General features: G+C 37.9%; 1 protein-coding gene across 1 annotated transcript in view; it reads left to right on the top strand.

Annotated features, from left to right (window-relative positions):
• Nucleotides 1-2513: 2513 nt before the first annotated feature.
• LOC118745995 (ecdysone-induced protein 78C-like) overlaps nt 2514-14517 on the top strand; it is a 242933-nt gene continuing 230929 nt past the window's right edge. The window contains exon 1 of the mRNA XM_036479708.1: nt 2514-3693. Within this exon, the coding sequence (XP_036335601.1) occupies nt 2514-3693 (1180 nt within the window). The remainder of the gene's footprint in view (nt 3694-14517) is intronic.

The raw sequence follows: 14517 nt of genomic DNA, 5'->3' as shown, positions 1-14517 counted from the left end.
TGTTTCTTCTTTTTCCTCACACAACAGAGACCTTACTAAGCAGGCATTTTGTAATGAAATACAAAAAATTTTAGTAAATATTGACTTTCATTATTTTGAGTAAAAAATATTATAACCTATAGGGGGTTCCATTATTCGCCTTTTTTCCAAACCCGGTTTTTGAGTTATTCGCAAAATGGAAATTTAAAAAAAAAACCGGTTCCTTATTAAAAAAAAAACATATATTTGCTCTATAGTAACACTTGCTGTTGGTCCAGAAATCATGACCAAATCTACAATATGTATTTTGGATTAGAAGTGATACAGAAAAAATTAGTGGAAAAATTCCCACTAAATGGGGGTTGACTTAATGGGGATCTGAATAACATTAGATCGCTAAAACAACAGTCCTTTGTTGGGAAAAATTCGAGCATGTTGAGCCGACTGTCCTGGGAATGAGAATACACCAACCACCGAATATACAAATACAGACCGAGTATATAGTCTATTATAGACAAGACCATTCCTCGATAATCATCAGTTATAATCAATCGACACCTTCAGCAACTCTCACCCCATGAATGCCATCATGTGCAGTCAATTCATTGATTTATACAGAGTTTAGTAAGCTGCTACAAAAAAAAAAAACTGAAGAAGATTTTAATTCGGTTTTCCTGTTATTAACCGACTTCCAAAAAAGGAGGAGGTTATCAGTTCGTCGGAATATTTATTTATTTTTTTTTTTTTATGTATGTTACCGCATAACTTTGGACCACGTCAACCGATTTCGAGGTGGTCCCATACTAATCTGGTTAAGATCCGATCAGCGGATCATGAGATATATATATATATTTTTTTTATATGGGAGTTGAAGTCGGTTTTTTTTTGCTAAAAATTCCTTGTTTTTTATGTATTTTTCTGCAGTTGTAAATTTTCCAGAATTAAGATATAAAATTCCATTTTCAATAAAACTAATACTTAGAAAGTTTAGATTGTTTAGATAGACGGAACCCGGATTATTCGATTGTAAAAATCCGGTTTAGTCGGTATTCCAAAAATTAAGTTTTCAAAAAACCGCCTAAAACTACTCAATAAAACCGGTTGAAACCGGTTTGGAAATATCGAGTCAACCACCCTAATAACCTGCCTTATATAATTTTTGAACAGATTTATTTATTTCATTTATAACCATTAAAAAATGCAAAGTTAAGATTTTAGTGTATTTTCCGAAAAAATCTAAAAGGCACGGAGAAACTCCCGAAAAATTTCGAAAATCAAACAAGAACAACTCGAAAACTCCTGATAAAACCCACAGCACTAGGAACTGCGAGAAAGTCCCAAGTCTCAAAAAATAAAAAATAATACCCACAAACCCTTACGGTTCTCTCTGAGAAAATCTGGTTAAGTCACAAACAAAAACGAAAAAACACGAAACATTTCATTATATTCTGCTGCCCCTTATTTAACGCAACAGAAGAAAGATAATAAAAAACTTCGCCAATTACCTTTCTCTTTTGCAAAGTTTGACCAGTTTTTCATTCCAAATCCAGAATAAATTGACCCTTCTTTGCTTTGACTATTCCAGCTTAAAAAATGCAAAGCTAAATGGTTATTTGCGGCTCGTGTGGAAATTACTTTATATTCCAGTAATTATATTAATGGTTCTTCGACAAAGCGATACGATAATTTGTCTTTTGATTTTCAATTCTAAAAATAACTTTTATTTACAGTCTCTGTTCTTAAGAACCACGATTGGTGTCCAATTAATTCGCTCGGAATGGAGCGTCGTCAGTCGATGTGGAACCTGCGAAACCACCACTATTTGGTACTCACTAAGTTTTTCAATATTTATGCTGGACTGAGGTTTCATGTCGGTAAGCTCGTAGTGAAATATCAGCCAGTTAAGCCTTCGTAGCTTCCTACATACATATGTATGTATGTATGTGAATGTAGTATATGCTCCCCAATTAAATAGTTCAATTCTTGTCTCGCATTTCACCTTTAAAATTTCTTTCGATGAATGATGCCAGTTAAATATAATTGCCACACCGAAATGTCGTGATTAGCAGCCATCAACATTTGCTTTACATTATTTTGGTTCATTCAGTGCAAAAAGTAAGTATCTGCATCCTTTTTCCGTGAATTCCGAAGTACTCGGCCAATCCTTGTTGTATCCACAGCCTCTCAGGTCTTTTACGAACAAAGTGTTTGACAACGAAAAATAATAAATCCTTGTGAAAAAAGACTCTAACTCTAATTTAAATTGTTTAACGAGCCAACTAAATATGCCGCGTAGTTTCTCGTGTTGATCGGTTCGCGTCCCATGTTGCACTTGCGTTCCTACGCAGCAAGCTGCTGTAACAGCAACCAAAAGCCACTACGAGTATAGCCAACGACTTTTGTGTAAACATAACACATATCTCTCTTCGTCATAATCGTCATCACCATCATTCTAACAATCGTCGTCATCATTATTTACATCGTTGCTTTCGCGTATCCACAATGTTGACAATGGAGGATGACAACAGCGAAACATGGATGTATTCAAAGTAGATTTGGAACAGTCGCAAATCCATTCGAGTCTCGTTGAAAGCAACAACAACACGAATACAAGTAGTCAATCCCATAATCTATATACGCCCGGCTCAGCCGGTGACGCAGACATCGTCGAATTGCATCACACCACCCACCAACATCAACACCAACACCAACACCAACTCCAACAACAGCACCATATCGACCAACAGAATCATCAGTCGTTTAGTGACATTAATGGTAACGACGATTGCGACGACGAAGACGATCCACTGCCCGAAGTGAGCTTTGACGCCAATTCTGATTTCAATTTGCACTTCTTCGACACGCCTGACGATTCATCGACGCAGGGTGCATTCAGCGACGCTGGTTCGCTTGAATCCGATGCTTATGCCACTAGCTCCCCACCAACTCCGCCGTTACAATCACACTCCACCACCAAAGTAGAAGAAATAGCTGCAGACATCGCAGCTGTGGCAGTAGCGTCAAAAGCGCAATTAATCGTTGGAAATAGTACAATAACTTCTCATCCCATCGCAAATGCTAAAGTTAACGATTCACTAAAACTATTGGCAGACGATTGTACGTCCTTTTATCAGCATCATTCATCGTCTAAAGTGCTCAACGGTAGCAACACATCACTCGCTGTCTCCACTAATTGCGGCGCTTATATTGGCTCAGCTAGCGCAACACAATCAATCACAAACGGTGGCATATCTTGCAATAGTGCCACCAGCAATTGCCCTTCGTCCACTTCCTCAACACCCGCCTCATCAGTCTCATCTGCTGCTTCCACATCTCCGATAGCAACGAGCAACGGTAGCAGCAGTGTAGCAGCTACAGTCGCACACATTATCGCGCTCGGCAATGGTGGAGGTACACTGTACGCCAACAGCAGTCTCCATTCATTCTGTCAATCGCATTCGTCGTCCTCATCCGGCTGCTCTTCAAATTCTTCGGCCGGCAGCAGCTGCAGCCACAACGGCAACACCACAACTGGACAACACATTGGACGTAGTAACGGATCCACAGTATCAACGTTGGTTGCTGAGCATTGTCTTGGGGACCGCCATCATTCAGCAGCAGCAGCAGCAACAGCAACAGCAACAGCGTCAGTCTCAGCAAACGCGTGCGCCGCAGCCACCAACGCTACATTGGCTAATGTAAAATTATCGCACGGTATGTCTAAAATGTCTCATTTATTCTCATTTAACGTATAATAATGAATAGAAGATGGAAGTCCTTATGTTCGAACACTTTTGTGCATTAGTCTATACCTGCACACATACATACACATATGTATCTGAAAGGCATGTTTGAAATACTTTCGTATATTCGGCTTAACGTTGTGGCTCAAATGTTACAGCTGCAACGCAATAGGGGTATTCTCGAAGCCTTGCAAGGCACTGTGCACGGATTGCATGGTAAAAACCGGTTGTGCTTTGTGACAGCTTTGCAAGCCGTGCAATCCGTGCACCCTGCATGGGTTTTGCAAGACTTCGAGAATATCCCTAATCTGTTATATCGAATACTATAGAATTGTGCTGATCATTTTGAGGTTCTTACTCAGATATTTATTTAAATCGAGCCAGTCACCGCATTTACCTAACTAGCGCCTCGTTATTTGGGCAAAAGATAAAAATTGTATGGACATGACGATTTTTGACAGTTCTTTTGTGCTTTACGCGCCAGGCTAGGGACGCAGTTAGCCGATAGCTTGGAGATCTGTCTCCGTTGTTTTTATTCTTAAAGCCTATAAGCCTTCACATATAAACTCAAAGGCTCTCAAACAGATTAGCCTCTCTTCGTTTGTGCTTAAAACCCTAGAAAGGATAGTTAGTAACTACCTATCTTCCACCATTGATAGTCGACTACTGGCTAACAATCAACATGCCTATCTGAAAGACAAGTTAACGCAGACGACGCACTATGGGACTACAGCGGCCAAAAGTAGTAAAAACAGATAAGCGAATTCTGAAAAAATAATTACGCAGATGCATAGCAAAATATCCAGCTAACCCAAACCAAAAAGAATTTTGGATGAAAATGCATATTTGCAATCATGATACGAGCTTAAAGTAGCAGCAATGCGAAAAAATAAATTTGTAAGAAAAGATTTTCATTTTGTCGCAAGTAATTTGAATTCATTTTTCCACTTGTGCGGATATATAAAAAGCCAATCTGATTGATGAGCAGTTTTTGAATATATCTGTGGTCAAACATTGCTTTAAATTTTTATACATCTTTTGAAATGTATAAAACAGTTTACCTTAAAATTCGACATAATTTTGTGAGTGTAAAATTTTTCGAGTGCTTACTTTAAAAAGGGATATTTAAAAAGGACCTAGGAAGCGAGCTAAATTATACTTAGGACAAGTAAACATTAAATATGTGTGTCATATCTCAAATAGTTCCAGCTGCGAGGAACTGCGAGTTCAGCTTCTATTCTTCCTTTTATAGACCCATCTCCTGTAAAATTTATTGAATTTTTATTGTAGAGCAAAAAGGAAATGAAAGATATGCAATATAAAGTGGAAATTAAAGAAGGTTTAGATATTAATGACTCGCCAATCTATTACTCCCAATCAACGTTCAGCCAAAAATGGACGTTTCTCTGGACGGGATCCGTTTTCGATGACAGGAGTCCTGCTTGCCTTAGCTCAGCTTTTGTTGTATAAAATGTAGGTAAAATTGAAAGTTTCAGTGTAAATACATATCGTGCACATAATTTAATTTGCAGGTATTGTAAATGTTTTCGCTTTGTCATTTTTAAAATGAAGAAATAGGAAATTCTTTAGAAATTAAATAAATGTGCCTGTTCATTTTCTCCAAAATCCATAAAATTTAGTACTTGGAGCCAACAAAGCTGAGTAGGAGGTGAGCGCCTTAATAAGAAGCTCTTTATTATGTTCCAAATTGGAAAATTTAGGCTTAAACGAGCAGGGCACACCGAATTTCATAAAAAAAACTTTTTTTAAATTGCGCCTGTTTTTCTAGAATTACTGGACGATAATCTAAACCGATTTTGACGATCTTTCAGATTTAAGCTTTTCTCATTAAAACCAGCATATGCTCTGAATTTCATCAAAATCGGATAACATTTACTATTTCCGCCCACAAGAGTTGTGGGCGTGGTAGCGCGTTGAATTTTACAATTTTCCACAGTTCATCATTCCTAAGTGCCGAACAGCCCATATACGAAATTTCGGCGAATTTTTAGTACGGTTACTACTTTTGGCCGCAGCTTATATGGGGACGTCCCACTGTGCGACGCTGCATATCCTGGCCAGTTTTGATGAAACCTTCAGTTAAAAGGACTATTGTCTTGTAGCCTTTCTAGACATTGAGGCAGCTTTAAACAGTATAAATTCAGCGGCCATAATACAGGCTTTGAGGGGACTAGAGGTGGACAATTCTCTGTTGGAGTTTATAAGGCAAATGCTCTTGTGCAAGGTGATCACGGCAAACGTCGGCGAAAACTCGCCTTCAAGATAGGTGACAGCGTGGCGTGCTCTCGCCACTCATTTGGAACTTAAGCATGAACTCTCTTTTGCGAGAGACGAAGTAGGGAAGCGCCAAGGTCATTGCTTATGCGGATGACGTAGCCATCGCATATAGGGCAAGTTCCCGCAAACTCTTCGCGAATTGATGCAGTTTACACTTCGCGATGTATCAACATGCCTCTGCATCAATTCGGAGAAAGTCGAACTTGTTCTCTTTACGAGAAGATACACCACCCTAATGACTCATCTGAACTAAACGGCCGACTTTTAAGCTTTACGAATAAAGCAAAATTCTGAGCTGGAAGGAGAGCATAGTTATATGAAGCGTCAGTAGCCTTATATTCGTGCAAGAGGGCCATCGGTAAGAAATGGGGGTTGAGTCCGAGTATATTCCGCTGGATCTACACAGCGGTGGTTAGACCGATTCTCCTTTATGGAATTGTAGTAAAGTGGCCGGCCTTGAGCATGGCCTCAAATCTTTATCTACTCAGCAAAGTACTGGGGATTAGTATGATCAGCATTAGCGGAACAATCCGGACAACGCAAAATTATGCTTTAAATGTCTTCTTGGATTTTCTGCCACTAGATCTAGTGGGTCATCAGATCGCATCTCTTGCTGCACTCCAGTTAAGAGAGACAGGGCAATGGGAATCGGGATTTCTGGATCACTCCTGAATTCTGGAGAAATATAGCTTTCTTCTGGTCTATACAGATGGTTGTGTTAAAACTCTGGTTTGGGATAGAAACTTCGTCATGAAAGTCTCAAGCAAGGAGAAACGGGCCGAAAACTACTACACTTCACCCGGTAGTATAGTAATTTTCACATATGGTTCAAACCTGTACGGTGGAGTGGGAGGGGGTTTTTCTCCCACAGCCCTGCCCTGAGCCATTTATTTCGATTACCGGACTACTGTAGGTTCTTCCAGGCTGAGGTCTCAGCTATAATAGAGGTGATAAACGCCCTTCATACTGATTTAAAAAGTAAAGATGACGAACTTGCGACGAGGGGTACGACCAAGCAGATTGTTCCGGCCAAAGAACGCATTGGTATGCCCTTCGCCTCTTGCAAGCTGCTTTTAAGAAAATGTATCTATGCTCCCGCTAGCGAGATTTGGATTTAAACTACGACCTTTCGAGTTTCTAGGCAAACTTGGCCACGGTGGGATCGAAAAATTTCTCGAAGCGTATATTCTCCAAAGAGAGAGGATATAAATATCTCACATATTTATTTTGTGTTCGGGTCTTCAACTCGCTGCTTATGTGTGTCCCTGTGATAATCCTTAGTTTCTGTTAATGGAGGTAAACTAGAAGCGTCCTGCCGGCCCTTCTATAGCTTTTGGCTTGTCAAAGTTCTGCATTGTTTCACCAGTGTTGTTCCCTCATTCTTTCTATCCAGGGCTATTCTCTGATCATGTTTGGTCTTTCTACAAGAAATCCCACACGCCCTTAGAGAGTTTAAATTCATTAAATTTCATCCGTATTCGATGAATCTTAGTGTACTCTTAGAAAACCCTAATATAAAATATGAGGAAGATTGGATTACTATAACGTCGACAACGCGTAAAAAATGTAGGCCCAGTAAATAAATGTGATGGAATTTTGGATAATTTTTGTTTCTTGCTTTTCATTCTCAGAAAACAAAGGTTTTACTTAAAACATTCATAGGTGTAAATATTTTATTTTCTCCCAATGTTTGGTGTGATTTTTCCACTGTTCGAAAAATTCTTTTCGCGAAATTACGCAAAAAGAAGCTGAAAATCGAAAATTAAGAAATTCGAAAATTAAGAAATACGAAAATTTCATATATTTGCAAAATCGCGTGAAAGAGCCAATTATATATTCGAAAACTACATAAAATTCTCTAAAACATCCGTCTAATTTTAAGTCCTGACAAACCGGTACTCACACTTTTTTTTACTTATAATCTGTAGCATCTACATTTCAAAGTCAATTTTTTAATCAGAAAAATAGAAAAATACCAAATCCTTATCCTTACTTCCTTACTAATATTATAAATCCGAAAGTGAGTTTGTTTGTTTGCTACGCTTTCACGCCTTAAAAACTCAACCGATCATCATGAAATCTTGTATACTGCTGTCATTTAGCCCAACTTAAAATATAGGATAAATTTAATCTCGATTAGACAAGGGGGCGTGGCACCGCCCATGCAAACGGAATTTTTCATACTGCATTTCTCAGGAAATATTTTTGATAGGTTACTGGAACTTGGTATGGAGATATATAAAATCATTATCTACTCATAGATGAGGGCTGCCACCTTTTAAAAAATCCAATTTAACTTCAATTAAGGGAGTTATTTATTTGAAAATTATATTAAACATCGGACGTCAAGAGGCTTAAAGAAGCTGTAGCTCGATTATATTTTGAAAAGGGTTGCCACCTGTTTGAAAAGTCAAATATAAATTGGTTATACGTAACCTATCTGAAGAATTAAAATATGGGTTTCTAACGAAATATTGTTAAGAAACCTTTAGTTTGAAAGTTTTGAATAATTTCTAAGTCTTTCACAAGGGTTGCCACATTTTTAAAAATTAAATTCAATTACTTTAAATTAAATATTACAGTATAAGGCGCGCAATGATTCTGGCGGTTGATTTATCGGTGGTGATTTGAAATTTGCCACTGCACAACTCAAGCCTGGTGTCTCTGAATGAGGCTATAACGCATAATAATACTGGCAAATCACGTCCCTTGAGCCAATCGTAACACACAAGAGCTCGATATACTCAATGGCGCAACAGGTCGATTTAATCTGATATTCACGGCACGTTATCTAACTTGGCGATTATTCGTAATGATTCCAGCGCCATCTGGCAGCCCTTTTTGGCAATAGTATTGCCTTTACCGTTACCAATAAATATTTTGAATATTAGCCAAAGTGGATCATGAATAAGATTTTGAGTAATAACTTCACTCCAGCGCCAACTGGCGGGTGAAATTTTGAAACTACACTATCCAGAGAGCCACTCAAATGTACACAAAAAAACTTCGTTAAAATCAGTCCGGGAATTTAGAAGGATTTTACTCACAAACACACAGACAGAAGAATTATATATATATGTTTTTACGGCGCCATGCCCTCTTTTCAAATAGCCCATTTTTCTCCATGAGTATAGGATTGATTTCATATATTGCCGTACTAAGTTCCAGTATTCTACCATGAACACTTCCAGAGATATGCAGTATGAAAAATTGGTTTGTATGGGAAGGGCCACGCCCCCTTCGTATATCGAAATTTTTCTTAGCCTATAACTATCCTTGGGACGTCTCAAGCAGGTGTCCGAAATTTCAAAAAAATCTGTTCGGCTGTTCTCGAGCTTTGCGAACACATAAAAAACGGCTTTCAAAATATATATTGTTGTAGAAGATTGGTATGAATCTAAATGGTTTTGAATGTTAATCACAATATGAGTGTCAGACGAAAGAGGTTTAAAGAGGTTGCCAACTGTTTAAAAGTTGAAATTCAAACTATTCAATAATTTAAATGAATTACTACAATATGGCTGTCAATCGAAATGGTCTTGAAAGGGCTTCATTTCAAAACTACATGTAAGAGGTTTCCATCTGTTTAAAATCTCAAATTGAGTTCAGGGGATAAGTAAATTGAGAAAGTATGACAAGTGAGAAGTTTAAGAAAGTTTTAGTTTGAAAATATTTTGATGATGGTTTAAAAAAATTTAAACCTCCTCTTTTTTAATTGAGTTTTCTTGAAATAAATTTTACTCAATGCAGCACGTAGAAATTTCATACACTCAGCGAGGCGAGTGAGGGCGATCTATAGAGATAAATGCCTTCATTTGAATATTCCACGACTCAAAGAATTGATTACAGTTGAAAAAGAAACACTCGCTTTAATGGTTTCAGCGCCAAAGGTAACCAGAGTGATTAGTCGGTATCGCGCCGATTCCAGTATTTTTTTGGAAATGTACCGTTCGAGGAGAGGGGGAGGAAGTAAATGATCTGAAATTTTGTATTTATTTATGACTTTTACTTTTCGCTCTCTAAGCCCAACTGTTTTTTTTTGTCAACTGTCACCATAACTTCTTTCCACCTGCCCCCATATAGTCGAAACACTGTGCGATCTATGCATATCTTCGCTTGAAACGGTATACAATTTTAGCATATTCCCCATAGGCAGGGGCAGGTAGTCTTATTCTGGGCCAGTACGCTGTTTTAAATTTCCTCTTGAAGAAATCATATTTACATCATCTCCAGCTGCTAGCAGATGTGATAGCTCGAGCTTGAGAATTACCTCCACAGCTGTTCCAAATAGAGTCCGTCCGATTAATCGGCATCGGTCAAAAATTGGGAATCGGTCGTATTCTAGTTCCAAATCGCCAAAAAACATATAGGCTAAAAAATATAAAGGCCAATCTGGAGCACAGAACACGCCTAAAGTAATTATTTTACTTGTAAGTCGGCTAATAAAATCCATACATATGTATGTATATATTTTTGATAGAAAACCCCTTCATGTATTATATTGTTTATATTTGTAAATAGCTATGCGACTTTCTCCATACGCCTAGTTATGGGTTAAAAATAATGAAAGCAGGCTGATTGAAACAGCTGACGCTGTCAAAGTGTCAGAATAAACTCAACTTTGGTATACTTGTTGAACCAATGAAATTCTTGTGGGGCATGTCGTGAACTGACTAACCAAGAAAATACATATTAAGTGTAGGTACATACATATATGTTATTCCGGAAGCCACATGTTCTAATTGGGTAGGGGGAGGGGGTGTAAGTAATTTGTAGTAAAATAAATCTCTAAGTGGCAATAAAACCCTACAACCAGTACTGCAAGCAAGAAAAACAAGAAAAGATTTATAAACCTATAAGTAGTACATATTTATGAGTGCATGTACATATGTACTTATTTAGCATGCAACATCTTGCATGCTGGTTATGGTTGTCGTTCAACATGAGTTCATTAGTGGACCGCAGTTTAGTGCACTTGAAAGTAAATAAGTGAAACGCTATTGGGCCTGCTGCTGCATGCCACAATCGCATATTGGCTAAAGCTTCATCTATTGCATGCGAGCAATTGTTGCAAATGTGCAACAAAACTCGTGCGATAATATGCCCCACACACCAACAAGAGTCGGCGTGTAGTTAAGTTGCAGCCATAGAAACGTTCATACGACAAAATGTATGTATGTAACGAGTACTCATATTCATTTATTTTGTAGCTCAGCAACCATAATAGGAAGCGGAAACATTTTCGCGGCAGCCAAACTCCCAACAAACAATTGATTGGCAACACGACTTTAACACCACTTCCCATTTGCTGCTGGTCAATTTCTTATGAAGGTTTGAGACAGTTGAAAATTCGCTGTCACCCATAAAATTTGCATTTATCGCAAACATTTTCTAAATAAAAGGTAGTGGGGACAAGTACGGGTATATAACATGATTAAGTAATACACATACATATGTATGTACGTGCGTATGTATGCAATGTAGCCTAGTAAATTTAGATCAAATTATCAAATATTTTATTTATATATAAGGAAAATTGAAAAGTTAAGGGGGGCTCGAGCACCCCCCTGCCCCTATCTGGCTACGCCCATGAGTACGAAGAAAAAAATGTAGTTCGGAACTTTTGACGTAGTTTACTTCTACTTGACACATCGATTCACAGTCTTGCCCCTAAATTTGATATGGAAACATTCTGCCATCTACGATTTTAGGGTTTTTGAGTTTATTTTGCATTCTTCGTAAAAAAGATTACATACAAATTTGTAGAGAATTTAATTTTCCAAATTTGTAATATTAGCGAAAAATGTGGCAAATTGGTGAATTGTTGAAAAGTGGAAAAAATCGTGACAATTCACCAATTTTTCGCACTTTTTGATAATTATTTACAACAAAAAATGTTTTTTTTAATTGTTATTATAAAAATGTTTAACATTAAATTCTCTAAAAATTTGTATTCAAAATTTGTTTCAAAAAGAAATAAGTCTAAATTTACTAGGCTAATTTGTAATCAGCCAAATCTGGCATTTAACTAGATGTTGTGTGTTGTCAGTCGTACGTGCTATTACCCTGCAGGGAAAGCTACTAGTTGTGAACTAGAATTCTACCACTTTGCGTTTCAGCCCAACTAGTTCACGTTCTATCCTTTTTCAATGTTAGCGACTGGTATTTTTTAACATTGCGATGTCCTACGAGATGTCAATTGTCAGGCTATGCATCATACCAGTTGATGAGATAGTCTGCCAATTCATGCCCCGTGAAAAGCATAAGTGTGCCTTTTTGCTCGCGACGCTCCAGCAGTTACAATGGCCGACAGAGCAAAGCACTCGCGTGGTAAGCCTGAGGTCCCAGGTTCAAATCCTGTCGCAAGGAAAATTTTTTTATTTTCTATTTTTTATTTTATTTTTATTTTTTATAAATTTATTTTTTTGTTTAGGCTATTTATTGTAATTTTTAAATTTAATAAAAAAATATTTTTGCTTAGTTTCTTTGTTTTATAGCACAAGCATTTCTTCCTAAATGTTTTTTGCAATGCAATTAGATTTTCAAATTTGTTATTTATTTATAAATTGAATCAATTATTTTCACTTACATTTATTTAACTTTAAAAATCTTAACCACCTCCAAGGGCCTCGAACCTGCGATTTCAGAACCAGAACCAGTGGTCTTCACTTGACGCCACAGCCGACATTTGTAAGAAAACCAATTAATTGCGTTTTATTTTTGGCTTTGGCAATTCAAAGGCAGATGTCGCTGATCGCCTAAGTTCTTCGAAATTGTCGAACTGGTAGGCACATACTAGTTAATGAACTAGTATTTTTTCTAACTGGTTTGGCTTTTCACTGCAGGGTATTTATATATGTGGTGATTTTTGCGGATCAAAATAAACGATAGCGAGTGTTGGAATCCATATCGCAAGAAATTGCATAAGTCATCTAGGAACATAGCGAAGCTGGGATTACAACTCTTCCTAGTGCTTTTCCTAGTGTATGATATGAGAAAGGTTGTTGTTTTTGAGAAGCAATTTAAAACGGAGCTCTTCGAGAAAGCAACCTGGCGAAAAATGTCCAGGTGAGCACTTTGAAGTTGTACACAGGTGGCTTTGCAAACCCAGAAAGCATTGGGATAGGCATCTCTGACCCTAGAATGCGGCCATCTGTGCCTGTAGGAAAACTGCCCAGCATTTTAAAAAGCAGAAGTTACGCTTTAAGTCTGTGTGCAGGAAGTAATTTAAGTCGAAATTACCGTAAAGAGAGGGGGCACTCAAGCCACTCTTATTCTTTAGAAGTTAAAACCTCTTTAGTCCTTGAGTGCATTAAGTACTTAACGTCTTTCCTAAACGCAAAGATGTCTGGCCCTTTTGGCTACTGGAAGACAAGAGAATAGTGGGGAACGAGGTAGTGAACAGCTTAGCCGGGATGTTAGTGTCCTCAATTGCCACAGACCGTGAGGCATTCTTTGTACTCCCTAACGAGAAATTAAGGATTATCTTGCAAAACGCCAGTTAGCATTGCCAAAACGCCTCCCAGGCTGTAGTTTTCTTATGCTCAACGTCAGATTTCCATGAAAGTTTGGTATCCAGAACTACTTCTACATATGTAGATACTTTACTTGGGTAAGAAATCTGAATAAGTGCGATGATAATTAAATCATCCAGCCTTCTCCTTCTAGTGAATAGCGCAACACTTTATTTAGTTGGTTTAGCAGGCAGCCCATTCGCACTGCAGCAAATAGCTGTCATATTCAGTGTTATTTGCGCTTTCTTGCAAACTGCTGAGAGAGAAAGGCATATAATGGGGCAGGCCACATCTTCTTAGAGCTAGGCGTAAATATGTGAGAGTAATTTAGAGTCACAATAAAGAACCAGTACAGGTAAATACCAACACACTATCCTGAGGGTAGCTCCTCACGTGATATATTTATTGACCTCATCCTGCCTGAATCCTAAGGACCCAAGAATAATTCTTTCTTACTAATGGCATTGCTAATTATAGAAAACAGATTTTGCAGAGCCATCTCAAAAGATTTCCTTATCTGATAGGCATGTTTATGCAAAGCCAAAACCAATTTCTCAAAATATTTCAGAATGAAGGACATCATACGAATCGGCCTGAAGTTCTTAAGGCTAGTACATGGTCCTTATGAACTTTTGACATAAAAGGGACGTGGTATGTAAGCTAGTGCAAGCGACGCAGTAATTATATTTTCCAAAACCGCCAATACAATCTCAGCACCTTTATGGAGTAAGTAGAATAGGAAGAATGCGATCCAAATCGGGCGATTCGAAGCTGCCAAAGAAATCTAATAAAACTAGTGTTCGCGCAGCGGTTGTAATTCAACCTTTAAAATTAGGGGTGCTGAGGTGGGCTGATGAGATGAGTTGAATTAATTGAAGTGAAATACTTTGAACAACACAACACAACAACACAACACAACAACACAACACAACACCACACAACACAACACAACACAACACAACACAACACAACACAACACAACA

Source organism: Rhagoletis pomonella, unplaced genomic scaffold (assembly GCF_013731165.1).
Source record: "Rhagoletis pomonella isolate Grant_MI unplaced genomic scaffold, Rhpom_1.0 Rhpom_scaffold_00010, whole genome shotgun sequence".
Classification (NCBI taxonomy): domain Eukaryota; kingdom Metazoa; phylum Arthropoda; class Insecta; order Diptera; family Tephritidae; genus Rhagoletis; species Rhagoletis pomonella.
The sequence above is the reverse complement of the archived record's forward strand: the minus strand, read 5'-3'. Positions and strand labels throughout refer to the sequence as shown.